The sequence below is a fragment of the Lutra lutra genome, chromosome 12 (genome assembly GCF_902655055.1).
Source record: "Lutra lutra chromosome 12, mLutLut1.2, whole genome shotgun sequence".
Taxonomy (NCBI): Eukaryota; Metazoa; Chordata; class Mammalia; order Carnivora; family Mustelidae; genus Lutra; species Lutra lutra.
The window spans coordinates 70,872,318-70,894,492 of record NC_062289.1 but is presented as its reverse complement, the minus strand read 5'-3'; the positions used below and the strand labels follow the sequence as shown (position 1 = coordinate 70,894,492).

Here is a 22,175-nt window from a genome sequence, read left to right as displayed (position 1 = left end):
TGCCTCTGGGGGCTGCAGGGGAGTCAGAAAGGTGGGTAGGGACGTGGCTGTCCCTGTGGTCAAGAGACTGCAATTGTTCTGAATTTCTTTCCAGCAATATTTGACAACTTATCTTCCCCAGAATTTTCTCCATAGAGACCAATAACTTGGCTGATTCCTAGGAACAGTCCTGCACCCATTTTACACATGGAGAAGCCTGTCCACAGAGGGCTTGGTACTGATCCAGTGGCAGGTGACCTGAAACCTTTAAGCCCCTGGCCTCAGGCAGCCTGGTTCTTCAATGAAGCCGCACCCTCTCTGCACCCCGGCAGAGCAGGCGAAGCTGCTGAAGCTGCCTGGCCAGGTGCCCGCTGCCGGAGCACAGCGGGCCTTTGTGCTAGGCGGGCACCGCCCCCTGGCCGGCCCCTCCCCACTCACCGAACAGCCCTTACCTGCCCGCCTGCCACCTTTCTGCCAACAGCTCCGTCTGCTCCTCCTTCAGCGTGGTTTGCTTCCAAGGCTGCTTCCCGACGGCGCGGTGCGGGAGATCCGGGACAGGGACGTGACTTCGAGGGTGCCTTCTCCCCGCCTAGCAGGGGCTGATCATTAACCCGGAGGCAGTATAAAGAGCAAGGGGCCTGGGCTGGAGGAACGCATCGCCACCGCTGCCGCCGCCGCCATGGACAGTACCACCTGGAGCCCCATGACCAATGCCACTGCCGCACCCCTCGCGCCCCACGAGCGCATCCGCAATGCGGCCGACATCTCTGTCATCGTCATCTACTTTGTGGTGGTGATGGCTGTCGGGCTGTGGGTATGTGAGGGCCCTGAGACATGGGCTAAGGGGACAAGGGCCACCAGGAGGGACAAGGGCCATCAGGAGGGACAAGGGGGGCGCACAGAGGAGCGATGGCACCGGTGAGCTGTGAGGAGGGGACGATGGGCTTAAGGGTCTGTGGAGCGGGTTGAAAATAACTTGGAAGCGTTTGAGAGGGGTTCAAGGGGGCACAGTGTGAGGTGAGGTGTCAAGCAAGGATGAGCAGAAAGAAGAGGGTTGCCCATGGGAGCTGGCGAGGAAGATCCAAGGAGGATACCCCTGGCCTGTGAGCAGAGAAGGAGGTGGAGAGAAATTGGAGAGGCTGGGGGCCAGTGTGAGGGACAGCTTGGGGCTGCAGGGAAGATATTTTGGCTTGGGAGATAAACCCCAAGGAGTCTAGGACTATTCTGCCTCTTCTTAGTCATACAGTTTTGATTGGAAAAGAAACAATTCAGAGCAGGAAGGACACAAACCTCTGCCAACTGCAGGGGCTGCGGGGCAGCCCGTAATGGGGGCTGCTGTAGGGGTCCTCCTGGGAAAGGCTGACCTGCCGGTGGAGGGGCTGGAATGAGTGAGAATTGGCAAAGTTGGGTGGAAGAGGAATAGGAGGAAGACCGGAGGGTGGCCTGGTGCTGGGGAGAGGGAAGTGTCTGTGGCTCCCCTTGGGGACTGGGGACACACCAAACCAGAGAAACTTGTTCTTAGCAGCCTTGGAAATTGGAACTTAGAAATTTCACTATGACAGACTCTGGCACACCCAGCAACTAGAAGATGAGATGTTTTAAATGTGCACATATTCCAGGGGCACTTGGGTGGCTCAGGCAGTTGAGCCACCGTTTCTTGGTTTTGGCTAAGGTCATGTTTCGTGGGTCATGGGATTGAGCCCCTCTTTGGACTCCAGGCTCCGGGCTCTACAATCCAGGAGTCTGCCTGAGAATTCACTCCATCTGCCCCTCCTCCCACTCCTGCATGCACTTGAGCTCTCTCTCATAAATAAATTTTTTAAAAAGATTTTATTTATTTGTCAGAGAGAGAGAGAAAGAGAGAGAGAAAACTAATGGGGGGGGAGGGGCAGGCAGAGGGAGAAGCAGGCTCCCCACTGAGGAGGCAGCCAGATGTGGGACTTGATCCCAGGATCCCAGGATCATGACCTGAGCGAAGGACAGACTCTTAACCGACTGAGCCACCCAGGCATCCTTGAATAAATAAATCATAAAAAAAATATAAATGAGCACATATTCCAGACACTCTCAATGGCTTTGGTTGGGGTGTTGGGCCAGGAGGCTGCGAGGGCAGCAGGTGGTTGAACTCTTGATTTAGAGGGGAGGAGGGTGGACATTAGCCCTTCCATGGCCACAGAGTTTTGTTTCGTTTTTTTTTTTTTTAGGGATAAAAGGAAGTTTTTTTTTTTTTTTTAAGTAATTATAGAAACCAGATGTGAGTAAAAACCTCTTCTAGTGTTCCAAGGGGTCAGTGTGACTGACTGTTCCCCAATAGTCTCACCTTCCCAGAAGTGTCCAACTAGGAGCCAGGATTCTCAAGTTATTTTTTTCTAAATTTTATTTTTTCAGTGTTTCAAGGTTCATTGTTTATGCACCACACCCAGTGCTCCATACAATACATACCCTCTTTAATACCCACCACCACGCTCACCTATCTCAAGTTTACTACTGGCTTTGACATGGTTCTAGCTCTTCGACCCTGGGAAACCCACCTCAACCTCAGTTTACTCAGGTGTAAATAGGTACAATTTTACCTATTCTTATGATTCCCCAAGGTTGTTTTAAAGATCTGCAGAGATGAACCTGAAAATTCTCTATGGAGAAGTCTTTTAAATACTATTAATCAGGGCACCTGGGTAGCTCAGTTGGTTGAGCAGCTGCCTTCAGCTTGGGTCATGGTCCCAGGGTCCTGGGATAGAGTCCCACATGGGGAATCCTTGCTCATTGGGGAGTCTGCTTCTCCCTCTTCCTCTGCCCCACCTCTGCTTGTGCTCTCTCTCTCTCTCAAATAAATAAAATCTTAAAAGAATACTATTAAACGGGACGCCTGGGTGGCTCAGTTGGTTAAGCAGCTGCCTTCAGCTCAGGTCATGATCCCAGCGTCCTGGGATCGAGTCCCGCATCGGGCTCCTTACTCACTGGGGAGCCTGCTTCTCCCTCTGCCTCTGCCTGCCATTCTGTCTGCCTGTGCTTGCTCTCTCTCCCTCTCTCTCTCTGACAAATAAATAAATAAAATCTTTAAAAAAAAAAAAGAATACTATTAATCATTTGCCTTCCATGATATGAAGCAAGCCCTGAATTGTTTTTGTCCTTTTAAGTAAAATGGGCAAAAACCATCAACAGGGTAGTGCATCTTTACAGGAAGCCTCAAGAAAAGGAGGGCAGGAATGCTAATCCCCATTTAGAAGAAGGAAACTGAAGACCCATGTGGTTGTGATTTGTCCAAGGTTGCAGTTACATGGAATTGTTCCTGGAACTCAGGGCTTTTGACTCTTGGTTTTCCACAGTACTAGGGGCTTTGCCACCTTGCCTGCCTTCCTCCTCACCCCTCCCCACCTTATAAGTGCTGTAGTGAAGATGTGAATCCATCATTTGCTAGCTGTGCCATACTGCCTGTTTCCCAGACAATCACTGATAATCTCTCTTTCCCTAACCAATCTTATTTTAGCCTCTGCCAATCCTGCTGATTATGGTGTTTACACTTTTCAAATATCTGTGAATCAGTATCACTTGTCCTGTTAAATGCTACTTAATGAGTCTGCTGATATTTGTCTACATTTAATCTTCCCCATTAGTCAGTGTTTCTGGGCCCCGATCATTTAACGTGCTGGATTTCTTCCAGTTTACATTCCTCTTTTTTTCTACTGGATTATCAAAAGTGCCTTGGTTTAGGGATAGGCACCTTGACTCCTGCATGATCTCTGGGCTGCCCAGATAGAGCAATCCTGGCCTGTTGTGTTTCCTCATCTTAGAAAAGACACTCACAGCTAAAGTCCCTGTCACAATCCTCATCTCTTCCAACATTATTTTGTTCTGTTTTACCCTCTTCCAGGGCTGCCTCATCCAACTATACAATACAGTATTATAAACTATGGTCACCATGATGTAAGTTAGATCTCCAGAATTTATTCACATTATAATTTTACCTTTAACTTTTTAAAAAAATTTATTTATTTATTTTTAGAGAGAGAGAGAGAGAGAGAGAGAGCACAAGCATGAGTGCACGGAGTGGGGAGGGGCAGAAGGAGAGGGAGAGAGAGAATCTTGAGCAGACTCCCCACTGAGTGTGGAGCCTGACTTGGGGCTCCATCTTACCACCCTGAGATTATGACCTGAGCCAAAACCAAGAGTTGGTGGCTTAACTGATAGAGTCACTCAGGTACCCTTACCTTTTACCTATTGATCAACATCTCTCTGTTTCCTCCACCCCCAGCCCCTGACGATGAATATGTATTTCAAAATATCACATTGTATCCCTTAAAAACAAATAATTTTTATCAATATACATTAATAAAGCTGGCAAAATTGTAATATGGTAACACAGAGTAAAAAAAAAATGTAGGGGCTATGAATGAGGTATGGAGGAAGTTCTCTAGATGTTTACAGAAGAGAGATTATTTTTGTTTGGGAAGGGGAGGAGGCCATAGGAGAGGAGGAAGTTTCTGTGGAGGAGTGTCAGGTAAAGTTTTATGGGGGAAGGTCACATTTGAGGGACCTTGAGGGATGGCTCTGCAGGGTCTGGGCTTGTGGAGAGGAGGGGATGAACATTCTAGAGAAGAGAAGTCCTGATTTAGAAACACCTCTCTTTGTCTTTTATCCATCCCCAACATCTTTCCTGAATTATCCAGTTCCCCACTCTAGTCTCTACTCTCATATTCTTCTAAGCTCTTCATTTCCGAGACCAGCTTGGAAATGTTGTGTCTGGGCCCCAAATCCACTTTTTGTGTCCCTCTGATACCACGTGGGGCTTATCCATATGCTTTGACTTCAGAGTGACTTTCAGAATGGCCTTTCACTGGCAAACTTCCATAGCCTGAGTCCTTGGGACATGTTTGTTGAGCCCCTAGCTACCTTCTTTGCTCCTTGGGTCTGTTAGCCCCTTTGTTATTAGAGAAACCACTAGGGAAACCCTAAGAGTATGTCCTCTGGGAAGGAGGACCCTGCCAGGAATCCAGAAATATCTGAGCATGATCTCGCTGACACTGCCTGGCACACAGGGGTGCTTACCAATCTATTTTGGTTGTTGGATGTATGAATGACCCTGCTTCTAAAGGACTGAGTCCAGTCCATCTTTGGAGTCTGAGCATTCAGCAACATGCAATCTGTAGTAGACATGTTTGCTGAATAGATGGCGAGTTTTCAGTGTTTGAAATGTCACCATCTGAGGTTAATTCCTTTGGACCAGTGATGCTCTTTGGCCTCAGGGATCATGTGTGAAAATGCAAACACCTTTAAAAAGGCTAAGTTATTATCAGCCATTAACATTTTCAAGAAGATTAGCAAGTGACCAGCTAAGGGAATGCCACAGACATAGATAGTGGGAGGGCTGTACTGGCTAATGGAATTCAAGTAAATAAATTAAAACAAAGAAAGAGGGAGGAGGAAAGAGCCCACGGACAGAGACACCATCCCAGTTTTGAGCTGGAAGACGGCCTGGGCCTGAGCTGCACCAGGAATAAGCTGACGGTTGAGAAGGAACATTCCAAGGGTGCTGGTGGTCATTTATTGAAGATGCATGACATTCTTCTCCTTATAAACCTTCAGTGGCTTCCACACTGCCTATGGAATAAAGGCTATGTTTTTTAGCCTGGCATTTGAGGGTCTGTGATCTGCTCTCACTTCTCACCCCTCTCCTCGTTCATATGCCTCAGCCAGGTTCACCAGGTAATACTGTTTACTCTTCCCTTCCTCCCCACACTGCTGCTGTTGTATCTCTGGGTTATTGCTCATGCTGTTTCCACCGTCTAAAATGTTCTTTCCTTCTTTTCTCTAATAAATTCCATTCTATCTTCAAGACTTGTTGAAGTGCTGTTCCTTCTGTGAAGGTTTCCTGACACCCCAGTCAGAAGGAATCCCCTCCTTCCTCTGCATTTATAATAATCATCATTCTACAGTACTCACAATATGTTGTAAAGTAATGTTTCCAGCAAGCTCCTACTGACATCATGGAGAGGAAAGTTTTGAATTGAGTTTGAATGTTTCATCTTTAGTGTATTTAGTACAAGCACCAAGCATTCCTATAGCATTTTTCTTTTCCTTTTGTTTTGATAACATTATAGATATATAGTTCACATACTGTATAGTGCTTTTAAAAAGAATGATATTTCATTAGGCACCTTGAGTATGCTTGTAAAAAATGCACAAAAAGTTACATTTCCCCTTTTTTAACAAATAGGTCCGGGTTAGGTGATTTGCTTGGAGCTGTACTGTGAACTCATTTCAGAGCTAGCACAAGGGCAAGCTGTTTAAACCTTTTGAGCTCCAGTCTTCTTGTCTGTCAAATCTAGATCCCTGCTTCCTTCATCTAAGTATAGAAGAGCTCCAAGGGAGTAAGGAATGTGGAAGTATTTCAGCACATGAAGTGGATAAAAGAAAGTGCAAGTATATGTGGATGGAGAGGTGTGTCATTTTGGCTGGCAAAGTCGCTCTGTTCTAGTTTACTATTAAATTTTTGACCTTTCCTCCTCAGGCTATGTTTTCCACTAATCGTGGGACTGTTGGAGGCTTTTTCCTGGCAGGACGAAGTATGGTGTGGTGGCCGGTAAGTTTTCTCTGAAAAACCACCTGCTTAACTACAATATTCTTCATAGGAGGCCCTTTTCTTCTTGGTTTTGGGAGGCACTGATTCTCCCTTCCTGCCTTAAGTCTCTGAAAATGGGTCTTCTGATCACCAGGTCTCCTGGGTACCCTTAATCTCTTATGGTAAGGGTAAATAAATAATGCTTGGAATCTTTCACGGTTTACATAGAGGAAGAGACTGCACAAGGTGGACAGTGTGGAGAAGCAAAAAGAGCACACAGACTGAGATGATCTTGGGTACATCTGAGCTTCCACTTTTGTATGTATAAAAACAGGATGGTAATAGTTGCCTTCTAGGAGTGTTATGAGAAATGGATACTTTTTGTGGGGTGGAAACTCAATAAATAGCTCTTTCACTACAGTAACCTTTTTGATACTTTATGTCTCATGATAGAGACACTTTATTTGTCCCAAGTTGGGAGCCTAATGCAATGCCTGATACACAAAGGAACCTCAAGAAGCACTCATAGAACAGATGGAGGAGAAGCCCCCTACTGTTCTTACAGTTTTCTTCATCTCTTTGAGGATTTTGTGTTTTGTATATTTGAGAAGTATTTTTCTTGATACTTGTACATGGGCAGAACTATCTCAGTCAAAGGACATGTACATGCATGGAAGAGAAACTGGGAAGCCCCTTCCATCCTATCAGCACAGAGCTCTGGCTGGCTTATCAGTTCAGTCCAATGACTATCTCAACTCAGAGTTCTCACCAAAATGACTGGTTGACCCGATTGGCCAAGTTGTGCAGTTTCTTGGACATAAGATACAAGCAAAACTAGCTGGTGAAAGAGGTGGGTAATGAAGCATAGAAACAATTAGAAGAAAGTGAGTGTAAGTTGGCTGGAGAAGAGAAGAAATTAAAAATTGTCACAGTCATATGCAGAGCATGAGAAGAGTTGCAAGGAAATCACACTACACTCTGCATTTGGCCTTTGATCAGCTGTTTTGGGATGGACTTTAATAACTGAAATCTTCACAGTTGCTTGGATTATCCCTGAAGTCATTTCTGTCTTATCCCTAAGGTGGCCAAGAATACTGGGCAGATGCTGATTTATATCATGGGTCCCTCATGGTGCTCTCTCCTGACATATTTTATCTCCTCAAGCTTTGTACTTTGGTGCTTTCCTAAAAGTTGGTGTTGAATAGGCAGCTCTGATCACAAAGTTCAAGACAAGTCTAGGGTAGTCCCTCTAGAACTGCACTGTCCAGTATGGTAGCCACTAATCTCATGGGCTACTTAAGTTGAAATTAAAATTAAATAAAATTAAAAATTTCTTTACTCAGTCATACTTGCCATATTCCAAGTGCTTAATAGCTACATGTGTAAACCTGGCGATTCACAGACCTGTACCCCTGGGGCTAATAATACATTATATGTTAATAAAAAAATAAAAAATTTAAAAAATCTTAATTTTAATAGAGAAAAAAATAGCTACATGTGGGTAGTGTCTGCCATATTAGACAGTACAGATCTAGAATGTTTCTATCATCATAGAAATTTCTATTGGACAGGGTATTGTACAGATTTCAGGGCCAAGGCTGGATGAAATCTTAGTGGACTTGAGATTTGCTGAATTAGAGAGCCGGATAGGAAGTTCACATTTAGTTATTTTGAAAGCAGTGCACCCCCACCCATTCTAATGCATCAGTAAACCTGCCAAGTACTCAGCTGCCCTCAGTTTGCATCCAGAATTCCTTAATCTCCCCTCCCCACACTGTGACAAGAGACTCTCATATCTCTTTATATAAAATTTCTAGGACTGATTTATTGGGGGTAAGACATCAACTTCTAATCTCTGGGTCATGGAGAAGCCAATGAGAGTGTGTGTGTGGGGCTAAGAATGGGACAGAACCATCCTTAGGAAATTTGCATTTTGGGCTTGGTCTGGCAACACATCACATCTTAACTAGCAATGATGTTTTTCTTCCTGATAGCACCTGGGAGTGGGTCTGGGCTCAGATTTGGTTGGTGAGAGGAATTAGCCCTTCCCAAAGCATGTAGGATCAATGATTCATGTGGGCTTTCCCGTAGGTGTTGCTTTCCTTACTCATGTTTCATTGTTAGATTATTCTAACTAACAGAGAAACATGGCATCATTATTCTTTTGTACAGAAGTCACTACTTCCTTGATGGGGCTGAAATTCAACTTCTTCTTCCAATAATGGTTTCCATCTAAGTCTTTGTGAGATTACATAAGTGGTTTGCAAACTTGCCCATGTATCAGAATTATCTGGGTGTGCTTACCAAAGGTACAGATTTCTAGGCCTTACTCCAGACCTATTAAAAAAAAAAAAACCAAAACCAAAAAACCAACCAAGTAAGCAAAAAAACCTTGGACGAGAGGCCTAAGAATTTGAATTTAAAAAAAGCTTCCAGATGCTTTTTATTATCAGGCAGGTTTGATAATTACTGGTTTGGGTAGACTCTTATCTATCTGGTCAGATATACTGAAAACATCATCTGCTAGGGATGCTGGAGAGAGGAATTCTTGAATGGAGGATCAATGACTTCTAAGTCCTTCTCAATTTTGAGAATGATTTAATTCTAGAAAATTAAATCATTCAAAATTAGAACATGTATGGCCTTTGAAGTCATCATATCTGATCTGCCACATTTACTAATTGTGTGCTTTGGCTAAGTCACTGACCTTCCCTGAGCTTCAATTTCAACCTCTAAAACGTAGGAGAATAGTGCCTACCAAATTTGGAGTGTTTTCGTCAGGATTAAATGAGATAATCCGTGTAATCCATTCCTCATTTGGCAAGTACTCAGTAAATGAGACTATTAAGAAATGGAAGGAAGGTTAGAAGTGTTAGGGCAACCTTCCTCTTGGCATTTGTTTGGGGGCATAGCACTTAGTAATGCCCAATAAATGAAAACTATCATTTATGTGAAGCTAGTGCTGCTGCTTCACTTAAATTTAATTTTCAGATTGACCATGTCAGTAAATGAGCATGATTTATATTTATATTTATTTATACTATTATAATCATCAATCCCAGCTACACACTGACCACATTCTGACATCTTTGAGATTGGCTTGTTGTGTTATAATCCATCAGTGACATGCCATTGCTTGGCAATGCTTTTTCTTTCTTGGTGCTACATGGTATGTCTTACAGTAGTTGGTGTTTTAGATTCAATTAAGTATGGTTATATTCTAAAATAGTGTGTTTGCAAATATGTTCACTGCAGAAATATCTCAAAGGCTGCCCTCTTCCCCTTTCCCAGCAAACTGACTTTTATTTATTTTATATAAGGGGAATCTGCAAAGATTTTGTATGAGAACAAGGTTCTGCTAATTTATAAAATTTAAAAACTGTTAATTTATAAGAAAAATAAGCATGATAATTTTTATTCTAAAATTTTAAATGGTTTTAAATTATATTGCAATACATGCTTGAAAGGAGGAGTTAAAAGAGATGTGAATCTAAGGACTTTCCCTCTAAAATTGAAAAAGAATTGAAACTATATTAAACCTATACATCTATATTTCTCTCCATGTTAAAATACAAAGTCAATTCAATCCTGTCAGGCTTGGAAGTTAATACTTGTAATATAAATTCTCAAAAGTGCAAGCCCAAGGAGAACATTACAGAGATAACAGGCTTCCAGGAGCTCACATCTCTGTCAGAAACCTACTGGGACACTTTGTCCCCTCCATCTGCCTTTAGCCATGTTGCTTTGTGCTGTAGCAGGAGTGAACAAACAGAGAAATTTTGGGAAAAGAGTTCTTAGGTGATTTGAGGAAGGGAGGACCTGGGATTAATGCAGCAGAGGCCAGGAGGACTTGGGTACTCACCCACAAAAAAAGTAGGAGGAAATCATACCTTGCAAAGTCTGAAAAGAGGTTGAAGAAAGAGGTCCACTGGGGACATTCTTAGGGGCTTAGGAAGCTGAAGGAGAAGTTATGACCTGTAATCAGTGAATATTTAGGAGCTCTGGAAAAAGACCCTATTCCTAAAAAGTTAATAAGCCTGACAGAGAGAAATCATTTGTGCCTTGCCTTAAGAAAAGAAGGGCCATCCGTACCCCAATGTTTATAGCAGCAATGGCCACGGTCGCCAAACTGTGGAAAGAACCACGATGCCCTTCAACAGACGAATGGATAAGGAAGATATGGTCCATATACACTATGGAATATTATGCCTCCATCAGAAAGGATGAATACCCAACTTTTGTATTAACATGGACGGGACTGGAAGAGATTATGCTGAGTGAAATAAGTCAAGCAGAGAGAGTCAATTATCATATGGTTTCACTTATTTGTGGAGCATAACAAATAACATGGAGGACATGGGGAGATGGAGAGGAGAAAGGAGTTGAGGGAAATTGGAAAGGGAGGTGAACCATGAGAGACTATGGACTCTGAAAAACAACCTGAGGGTTTTCAAGGGGCGGGGGTTGAGAGGTTGGGGGATCCAGGTGGTGGGTATTGTAGAGGGCACGGATTGCATGGAGCACTGGATGTAGTGCAAAAACAATGAATTCTGTTACGCTGAAAAGAAAAAAAAAAGAATAGAAGTGAGGGGCAATTGAAGAGGAAGAGCAAGCACTCCAAGGCTGGGTTACAAGAGGAGACAGCTTACACAGTGGGCCAGGCAGGGAGGCCTCCAGAAGCCTGAGTCACACTTGAGCAAGCCAAGCCAACTGAGTAATATGAAACCATGAAGCTATACCTTTTGTAACTTTAGGCTGGTTGATAGCTCAGGATTCCCTTCTGTGGTTGGCAGCTTTTAACAAACAGTTGCCTGTATGCTATGTTGTAATGATTATTTGGGGATGTGGGAAATGGGGAAGCAGGAATGTGAGCATTGAAGGGGAAATTCCCTACTCCCTGTCTAGTGGTAGCAGAAATTAATCAGAGAGGCTGGGCCTCAGATACACCACCCAGTGGAGAATCCTTATTTTGGAGGAGGATTTGATTATACTCACCTGAGTCAGCTCCAAGGGAGAAGTGGGTTATAATGGGGTTGAATAAACCCTTTGACAACCTCCTTCAAGCAGAAATAAGCACTCCAGAAGGAGTGGGAACCTCACAAAGAAACCAAAGGACTTGGCTTGTCCCAGCTTTGTGACATCGGGCAAATCATTAACTTCTCTGAGTCTCAGAGTTTCCACTGTAATGGGGGACAGTCAGATTGAGGATCTCAAAGTCTCCTCCAGTACTAAAAGTTTACGAGTCCACACCACAGGGAAGGAACCAAGAATGAGTGTGGGCATGTTAGCCAGTCTATTGCCAAAGAAGATCTGGAAAATTGAATGGCTGTGGATCTCTCAATAGCCACAGTTCCTTTCCTTCTTTTATTATTAGAGAATCATCAGAGAGGAGTATACCACAGTGATGTAGGGCGAGGGTTGAAAAACATTCCCTGTAATGCGCCAGATAATAAATATTTTGGCTTTGTAGGCTATATGGTCTCTGTCACAACTATTCAACTCTGCTATTGTAGCATGAAATTAGCCATGGACAATACATAAATGGATGGCCATGACTATGTTCCAAAAAAACTTTATTTGCAAAAAGAGGCAGAGGGCCAGGTTTGGTCTATAAGTCCTAATTTGTCGACCCCTTGTTCAGGCCTAGGATCTGGAGTCAGGCTGCTAGAGTTCAAGCCTACCTTCTGCCCCTTAATTGTTGTGTGACCTTGCTTGAGTTACTAAGCATCTCTGTGTCTTACATTTGCTATCTCTACAGTGACAATAATAGTACTTACTTAAGATTGTTGCTGAAAACTTTTTAAGACTATCATCGTATCCCATATCTGAGTGATCCAGCAAGAATGATTAACCCCACGGGTTACCCAAGTTCATACAAGATAATTACAGAGCTAGGACTCTTTCTCTTTTTCTGGTTATTCAGCTCCTTTCTTCCTATTCTTTGGGTTGGAAATTTGTGAGATCAATAGGTATAGTCTAACGGTTTATCTGAAAACCAAGAAATTCTTTTCTTTAGGATTTAATAGAGACCATGATGAAAATTTTCCCTCAGGAAAGAAGACAGATTCCGCCCCCCCATTTTATTTATTTTATTTTTCAGTGTTCCAGGATTCATTGTTTATGCACCATACCCAGTGCTCCATGCAATACGTGCCCTCCATAATACCCATCACCAGGCTCACCCAACCCCCCATCCCCCTCCCCTCCAAAACCCTCAGTTTGTTTCTCAGAGTCCACAGTCTCTCATGTTTTGTCTCTCCCTCCAATTTTCCCCAACTCACTTGTTCGCTCCATCTCCCAATGTCCTCTGGGTTATACCTTATGCTCCACAAGTAAGTGAAACCATATGATAATTGACTCTCTCTGCTTGACTTGTTTCACTCAGCATAATCTCTTCCAGTCCCATCCATGTTGAAACAAAAGTTGGGTATTTATCCTTTCTGAGGGAGGCATAATACTCCTTAGTATATGTGGACCACATCTTCCTTATCCATTCATACGTTGAAGGGCATCTTGGTTCTTTCCACAAGTTTGGCAACTGTGGCTATTGCTGCTATGAACATTGGGGTACAGATGGCCCTTCTTTTCACTATATCAGTAGCTTTGGGGTAAATACCCAGTAGCACACTTGCAAGATCATAGGGAAGCTCTATTTTTAATTTCTGAAGGAATCTCCACACTGTTTTCCAAAGTGGCTGCACCAACTTGCATTCCCACCAACAGTGTAAGAGGGTTCCCCTTTCTCCACATCCTCTCCAACACATGTTGTTTACTGAGAAGACAGCTTTTTATACTCACTAAACTTTCTTGAGTAAAATATATCTGATTTGATATTTAAGTCTTTAAATCCTAATGATCAAATATCTATTAAGATGCTACTGGAGTGGGTCTTGAAAGAGTCCAGCAGGCCTAAGACCTAGGTGGTAACTCATGAATGAGAGAGAAAGAGCATGAACTATGTGAATGGACACAGAAGAGGCAGAGAGCTCACCAAGGGAACAAAGTTCAGGAAGATGCAAAACCCAGGACAGACAAGTACTTGACTTTCATAAGCCTGAATAGAAGTGACCACTAAGTCCAGTTGACCCTTTCTTCCTGCTCTGATTGTTTTCTACTTGCATGTAGCTCTGTGCTCTTTTGTTTATCCCAGGGCTAAGGCTATGTTTTTCTTAATCTTTTTTTTCTTCTTCTAATACCTAGTCTAGGACCCTGCATCTATGGGCATTTGAGAAATATGTGCTGAATTAAAGAAATAGGAGGGAGGAGAAGGACATGTCCTTAGACACTCTTGCTGGATCCCCTTGTTGATGTCACCTAAGACCTTAACCTGCATTCTGCTCTCTGGCCACTGGCCACAGAGTGTAGGCTGTAAGAATTTAGGAGGTTAAGAGGGTGCTGGGTCCAAGTCAAGCCTTCGTCCAGCAGTGCTCCACATTTCTGTTTCTGTGTACAGAGAAAAATTTTTTTCTTCGGACTTTGTCTTTTTAAGGCTCATGGTAGTAAAATTGGAAAAGCAAACTGGCCCCAATCATAGTGCCTGATTTCAGCCCTATTGGACCCCTTGGAAAAGTCTGGTATGACTATGCTTCCTTGATGTCTCAAACTTTTGTTTTTTCTCAGGTTGAGTAAAGATTTTGTAAAACTTGGCTGTTTACGTAGATATGTATCCCTTTTCTGATGAGGGTTTTTTTGCTTAATGTGACAGTTGCTGCCTTGCTCTTGAATAGCCTGTTCCCTCTCTTCTTCTTTTCATCTTCTTCTACCACCAAGTCATTCTTCCCCTCTTTCTTCTCTTCCTTCCCTCACTTTCTCTCCCTGCCTTTCTTCCTCTCTTTTTGATAGGGCCATTTATTTCCCTGTTGCTCTTCATGGCTTAATCCCCTCTGAGGAGTTTCTCTGATTAATGCACAGCCACTCACCACCCCATGTATTCTTTGTGTTCTTAGGCATCAGTTGATGGGTGTGTAGCCAATTTCCTGTCATCTAGTTGGTGCATAAACTCCTGGTTTCTCCTTTCTCTCTGGATACCTTCCTAGCATTTTTTAACACATCAGCATTTTCCCAGACAGAGAAAGGAAAAAGTAAATTATAATCAACATTTCTAGTTGTTTCAAGTCAAAAGAGTGCTGAAACTATCAGCTAAGATGAAGACTTTGGGTTATTCATGTTAGATATATATCTGGGCTTTCCCTTTCTACCATTGGCATGGCACATTTTAGGTCACCTATGTTTCTCTTTGTTTGGGTAAATTTTATATTAGTGAGGTGATTTAGAGTTTGGACTAAGACCGGGGGCCCTGGAGCCAGGCTGCTTTATTTTGAACCCTAGTTCCCCATTTCTAGCTTTGTAGCCTTGGGTGATTTAAACTCTCTGTGCTTCAGTTTCCTCAACTGAAAAATAGAGGATATAACACCTATCTTACAGAGTTGTTTTGAGGATTCAGTTAGTTAAAATACATTAATCTTTTACAACAGAGTATAATTAGTAGTACCCAAGTTGCCTATTCTTAATACCATCATCATCATCATCATCACCATCATCACCATGTTTTTAAGTAATCTCTACTTAAATGTGGGGCTGAAACTCATGACCCTAAGATCAAGAGTCATATATTCTACAGCCAGACAGGTGCCCCCATCATCATCATTATTACTTTATCTCATCTCCAGACCTTCCTTCTTAAACTGTGAATTCATAATTTATCCATTTATGCATTGTTATTATTTCATTCTATATTTACATGTTGATTACCTACTATGTGTTATGTTCTCTGTTAGGTGCTGACATATATTTGTGTGTGCGTGACACACATTCTTACAAAATCTATCTACAATTACAAATAGTGATAAGTGTTAAGAAGGAAGTGTATTTGAATCAAGGGTGAGAGGGAAGGAAAGTGGTCTTTCTCAACCTTCATAAGAGGATCAGGAAAGGCCTTTCCGAGGACAGAGTATTTAGGTTGAGACATGAAGGATCAGGAGGCAGTCATATAAAGATTGGGGAAAGAATAATCCAAGAAGAAGGAACAGAATGGTCAAAGGCCTGAGATGGGAAGGATCTTGGGATAGTTGAAGAACTGAAAGGGGGCCAGAGTAGGGGAGACAATGCATAATCAGACCCTTTGAGTGAGGGACCCCTAGTGTTGATGATCCCAAGGAAGAGCCCAAGCCCATCTGAATTGGTGAGAGGGTTGATCTCTAGCCTCCTTGACCTATGAATGCCACCAGAAGACCTCACTTGCCTTTTGTGCCAATAACCTGTGGGAAAGTGCCAGCCTTGGCAGTGGTTTCCTGATTTCCTGCCCTTTTGGTTCTTAGGGCAAGGAGATAGATTTGTGAAGATATTGAGTGAATGGCCACCATTGTTCATGAAGGACATAAGCTGATATAAAGTAAACAGAGATTATGATGGCTTTGGAGCAATGTGTGTGTCTAAATATTTACCAGAATCTCAAATAAAATGGTCTGAATATATGAGTCCCACCCTCTCTTCTGTCCCAATCCAGGAATTGTGATCCTTAAGAGATGGCAAGAGTCAAAGTTTAAATCTTTCCAAAACTCTCCTATGAAAAGATATAATGGAATCAAAATACTAATTCAGATTAAAGACCATGTCCCCAGGGGATGAGGGAAGAATCTGAAATACAAGCATGATGAGATGTATACATGCTGTTTCTAAATTTACAGTGAGATGGGTAGGGGAGTCTGACCCGACTGTGCCCCTTCAGGGATGTTCAGAAGCGAATGTCTGGGGAAGGGGAAAGTCAGAGCTGTGGTATGGTCTCCCTTTCTGTCTCTTGGATGTTGGTCAGTTTGGCTATGGAACCTTGGGCAAATCACTGTTCTGGTTTTCAGTCTTCTCACCCATAAAATGAAGATGAGAATAATTCTTATCTCACAGACTATAGTGAGCATGATGTAATTTAAAGTGAATGAGGGGTTTGAAGAGGTGGAGGGGTGGGAGGTTGGGGGAACCAGGTGGTGGGTATTAGAGAGGGCATGGACTGCATGGAGTGCTGGGTGTGGTACAAAAACAATGAATACTGTTATGCTGAAAATAAATAAAAAAATGATTAAATAAAAAAAATAAAGTGAATGAGGTGCCTGGCCCCACACTTGGCCTAGAGGAGGCACTGCAAAATTTAGTCATTTCTCTCCCTTTCTTATTCTCCCAGGACAGGCCTCTCAAAGTGTGGTGCCCACAACAGCAGTATCAGCAAGACCTGGGCTCTAGTTAGAAAGGCAAAATTTCCAGCTTCAACCCATACCCGCTGTATCAGAAAGTTGAAAGGATGGGATTCAACCATCTGTGGTTTAACAAAATTTCCAAATGACTGTGATTAGAGTTGCCAGATTTAACAAATAAAAATATAGTGGCTCATTAAATCTGAATTTCAGAGAAACAATGAATATGTTTTTACTGTAACGTGTCTCATGCAATATTTGAACATAATTTTATTAAAACTGATTTTGTTTATCTGAAATTCAGATATAACTGGGTGTTCCATATTTTTACTTTAGATTCTGATGCATGCTCCAGTTTGAGAACAGTTGAAGGCAATCATCTAGCACAGCCCAGAGAAAGGGTGGAGAGGAAGCTCTGGGATATTTTGTTTCATTCCTTAAAGGGAAGATAGAAACTGGAGCAAAAAGCCATCTCCAGAGGTCTGGGCATTCTGGGTATTATATGGTCCATTAACAAAGAAAAACAGTTTCTTGAAATTAAGTGAGTTTATTTGCCATTTGAGCTGTGAAGATCTTGCTCCCTCTAAGACAAAGTGACCACTCTGTCTCTTTCAGGAAATTTGGGGGCACTCCATAAAAACATGGGCTGTATAAAAGCATTATCAGTATTTCTCCAGAATAGCATAGCTTTGTGGAACAAAACTTTTCTTTTTTTAAATTAAATTTCAATTAGCCAACAATAATACATCATTAATTTTGGAAGTAGTGTTTAATGATTCATTAGTTGTATATTACACTCAGTGCTCATCACATCACATGCCCCCCTTAACTTTCCTTCCTTCCTTCCTTCCTTCCTTCCTTCCTTCCTTCCTTCCTTCCTTCCTTTCTTTTTCTTTCTTTCTTTCTTTCTTTCTTTCTTTCTTTCTTTCTTTCTTTCTTTCTTTCTTTCTTTCTTTCTTTCTTTCTTCTTCCCCTTCCTTTCTCCCTCCCTCTCTCTCTCCCCGCTCTCTCTCTTTCTTTCTTCCTCCCTCTCTCCCTTCCTCCATTCCTCTCTCCCTCCCTCCCTTCCTTCTTTCTTCCTCTATCATCTATCTATCATCTATCTTTCTTCTTTCTTTCTCCTTCTTTTTTTCTTCCTTTCTTTCTTTCCCCTTCTTTCTTTTCTTCTTTTCTTTTTTTATCTTGCCTGCCACTTCCCTCATACAGTGGGAAAACTTTCTTAAAGATGTATCTTATTGGGTGCCTGGGTGCCTCAGTGGGTTAAAGCCTCTGCCTTAGGCTCAGGTCATGATCCCAGGTCCTTGGATTGAGCCCCGCATCAGGCTACCTCCTCAGCGGGGAGCCTGCTTTCTCCTCTCTCTCTGCCTGCCTCTCTGCCTGCTTGTAATCTCTGTCTGTCAAATAAATAAATAAAATCTTAAAAAAAAAGATGTTTCTTATTTGTCATGTCATTTAAGCCTGACAACCTCCTTGTGGGATAAGCTAAGGATTCTTATCCTCAGTTTATTGTGGAAGAAACTGAGGTTCAAGGCAAGGAAGTGACTGGCTCATGGTCATAAAATTTGTTTTGACAGAACCAAGATTAGAACCAGGTTGGAAGTCTCCTAGTGTTCTTGGATGGAAGGAAAGCAAGTGGGGTCCGTACCACTTATTTATATTTTCAGGCATGATTATTGATACAGGATACTTTTTGCAAATCCATTGGCTGCCTCTGATGGTGAAATAAGGAAGACAGCCATTGTCCATTGCCGTTGTCCATTGCGATAAGCAATTCTTGACTCTTGAGTGGGTGGTTTGGAGTGTCATACTATCCTACTTTCCTAAAGATGTGAAAGTAAATGTAGCATTAATGGGTAAACTTGAATCACATTCTTCCTCAGGGCTATAATTTTGTTTTCATTTGAAAATAACAAGGTTGACCTTAATTATTTCCAAGGTAATTCCAGCTCTACCATCAGATGACTGGAGTTGGCAAGTAAATAGGCTGTTACATATAGTTCTCATTTTCTTTTTCTTGTCACACAAAACACAATTTTTAGGTAGCATTCTATGACATTTTCGTGTCTTTTCTTATATTGCCCCCAACAAACACAACTTTCCTGCATGTTTTGTTCTCAGGTTCTGCAAATGAATCTGAGACAGCTCTGGAATGATTTCCCTTTATTGTTAAAGGTTTTACAAATTGTGTTCTGCTTATAAAATTACACAAACTGATTGTGGAAAGATTAGAAAAGTACAAAAAAAGTACAAAAACACATTCATTGTTTTCTCTTTCAAAGATAACCACTGTTAAATGTGGAAATGTATCCCTATCTCTATCACTATCCCTCTCTTTAAAACTTTGTATATTATTTTTTATTTGACATTTTATCACTTTCATCTTCCCATCATAACAAATTCTTCAAAGCAATGATTTTAATGGCTGTGTAATAGTCCACTACAGGTTTATACCTTCATCTATCTGGTTGTCTTCCTATTATGGGGCCTTTATGTTGTTTCCAAACTTTCCTGTATTATAAGTAACATGGCAGTGAACATACTAAGAAATACTTTTACATAAATGTTTGTCTTTATTTTTGATAATTTGCATAAGGTAGAGTACTAAAAGTAGTGTCATATGGTGGAGGGAGATGAAATTTTGATATGTACCAACAAACTACTTTCCAGAATTACATTTATGTCAGAAATATATGGGAGAACCTATTTACTTGGTTCTTTGAGGGACTAACCCAGAAGGTCAGATTCCACTTGAGGTCTTTTTTCTTGTTCTTACTAACACTGATCTTACAGGTCACCATATTAACATCTCAGAGTAGTGCATAGTCCTAGCATGCCCCATAGTTCTCCTGGGTACCATCTGGGCCTGGCAGGCCAAGTTTATTGCCTCTTCCTCAGGAGAGAGCCATCCTTGACATGTCCCTATAAAGAGTCCCAACTCTATGCAGACAGTGGGAATAAATACAACTCTAAGGCAATTTGTCGCCACCACCCTAGGAATTGATAACTCAACTCACTCACTCAGCAGACTTTTATGGCATGCTTGTCATGTGCAAGAAAGGTTCTGTGCTAAGCAGAAGCAGAAATGCTCTTTGAGGACTAAAAGATATGGGAGGGGGGCAACACTTAGTGAGGAAGCAGTATAATGCTCAGGAGAGTGCAACAGATGAGGAGTGGGAGTTAGAGATTGGAGGAGGAAGAGATCAGCTCTGAATGGTATCAGTGGAGAGATGGGATTGGGATTCCTTTTGAAGACTGGGTCAGTGTTTTGGGGACATCAGAATTTGATGGAGAGGAGGTTCACGCAGAGGGCAATGGCATAAATAAATAAAAACAGAAGGTAGGAAATCCCAGAGCATATCTAGGAAACTGAGTCAGTGTAATTTAACTGGAGTGTAGGGGATATGAAATAGTATGGAGAGGCTTCTGGGGATGAAGAAGGAGGAGGGGGTTGGGTTGTAGACAGCCTTGAAGGCCTGTAATTTCTGGTGAGATAGATTCAAGTCCATGGCCAGTGAGGAGCAGACATATGAGAAGAGGAAGCTTAGCTTAGAGAAGATTTGAGGGTAGGCACAACCCCTTTCCTTAGATATTGGAAGAGCTAGCTTATGGGAGAGAGATTTGACTTGTTTTGTATTGCTCCAGAAGGCAGAAATAGCCAGATGGGTAGATTTCAGCTCAAGGTAAAGGAGAACTTTTTAATCATTAGAATTTTTCCCATATGGTTTCAGCTGCCTTGTAAAGTGGGGAGCTCTCTGTCACTAGAAGTATGTATTCAGAAACTGACCATCACTTGCAGAGTGTTGCAGAGGGAATTCAAGCCATGACATTTGTGGGTCCAATACAACTCTGGAAGACTTACAATTCTCTAATTTCTCCATATATTTCCTCTCCTGCCAACTTTCTAGGGTAGGAAGTTTAGGAAGTCAAATGTGATTATGAATTTCCCAAAATTCAAAGGAAAACATAGTCTTTTTACCATTTTCGTTGTCACATTTTGTTATTTCCCCAATTACCTTGCTATCAAACCTGTTGAGTGTGGTCAGACCCAGCTCAACTTGCACAGTGACAGCAAAGCCATCTGAATACTTGTAATAGCTTCTTGAACCCCATCAGGGGATGAGGAAGTCTTAGAAAGAAGTTAGTCAGAAGCAAGGTCAAGCTGGGGAAATTTTAGATGAAGTCTAAAGTCCTGAACTCAGAGGGACTGTGGGAAGAAATTATAGAGAAGAACATAATTATTCATATCACTGGGTCACCCTCTGGATGGGACATGTTTCCCAAATGGGCATGAATGTCAGTGAGGAGTGGACAGAGAGTGTTTGGGAAATCAGAGTGATGAAAGCATTGTTAATGAACTTTAGTGAGAGGAAGGGCAGAGTAAAAACCTGGCAGGGGAGTGGAAGTGATGAAGCAGTGGTGTCTGTTACTACTAGCCTGCTTGTACTGCCCTGACAAAATACCATACACTGGGAGCTTTAAACAAGAGGAATTTATTTATCCACATTTCTGGAGGGTTGGTTTCTGGTGAGACCTCTTTTTCTGGGTTGTAGATGATTGCCTTCTGTCCATGCATTCACATGGCCTTTTTTCTGAGTAGAGAATGAAAGAGAGGAAGAGAGGAATGGTGGGAGGGAGGGACACAGGGAGAGGAAGAGGGAGAGGGAGGGAGAGAGGGAGAGTGAGAGAGAGAAAGAAAGAGAGAGAGAGATGGTGCCTCTTTCTTATAAGGATCAGTCCTATCAGATTATGGCCCCACCCTTATGACTTAATTTAACCTTAATTACCTCCCTAAATAACCTATCTCCTAATAAAGTCACATTAGAAGGTTAAATTTTGGGGGAACACATACATTTTGGGGGAACACAATCAGTCTATAACAGTGTCCATTGTAGGTCTTATGAATTGTCTTTGTCCTCTTGGAGGAGAGAAAGGACTCTGATTGAGTGCTGGCTAAATGTCAGTCATTATTGATTGATAATCTCATTTGACTCCTGAATAACCCTATCATGAAAGAAGATTGAAGCTCACAGATATTATGATCACCCAGATAGTAAGAGGTGAAGAAAGTATTCAAACTGTAATTTTTAATTTCAAACTTCTCACTGGAGGGGACTTTAACTTGAAATCTTGTTGAATTCCTAAGACTACATCTTTTTTAAAAATAGATTCTGGGTGCGGTGCAAAAATAATGAATACTGTTACTCTGAAAAATAAAAAAATTTAAAAAATAGATTTTTAAAAGATGCTATTTATATATGTATTTAAGAGAGAGAGAGAGAAAGAGAGAGGGAACATGAGTGGGGGAGGGAGGGCGGGAGAGGGAGAAGCAGCCTCCCCAGTGAGCAGGGAGCCAGACATGCGACACTGGATCCCAGGACCTTGGGGTTATGACCTGAGTCAAAGGCAGATGTTAACCGACTGAGCCACCCAGGCACCCTGAGGACTATCTGGAA

The 22,175-nt window shown here is 42.2% G+C and overlaps 1 protein-coding gene across 1 annotated transcript in view; it reads left to right on the top strand.

Moving 5' to 3' along the window:
* Positions 1 to 476: 476 nt before the first annotated feature.
* LOC125082451 (sodium/glucose cotransporter 1) overlaps positions 477 to 22,175 on the top strand; it is a 70,775-nt gene continuing 49,076 nt past the window's right edge. The window contains exons 1-2 of the mRNA XM_047698132.1: positions 477 to 793; positions 6,488 to 6,559. Of these exons, the coding sequence (XP_047554088.1) occupies positions 659 to 793; positions 6,488 to 6,559 (207 nt within the window). The 5' untranslated portion in view covers positions 477 to 658. The remainder of the gene's footprint in view (positions 794 to 6,487; positions 6,560 to 22,175) is intronic.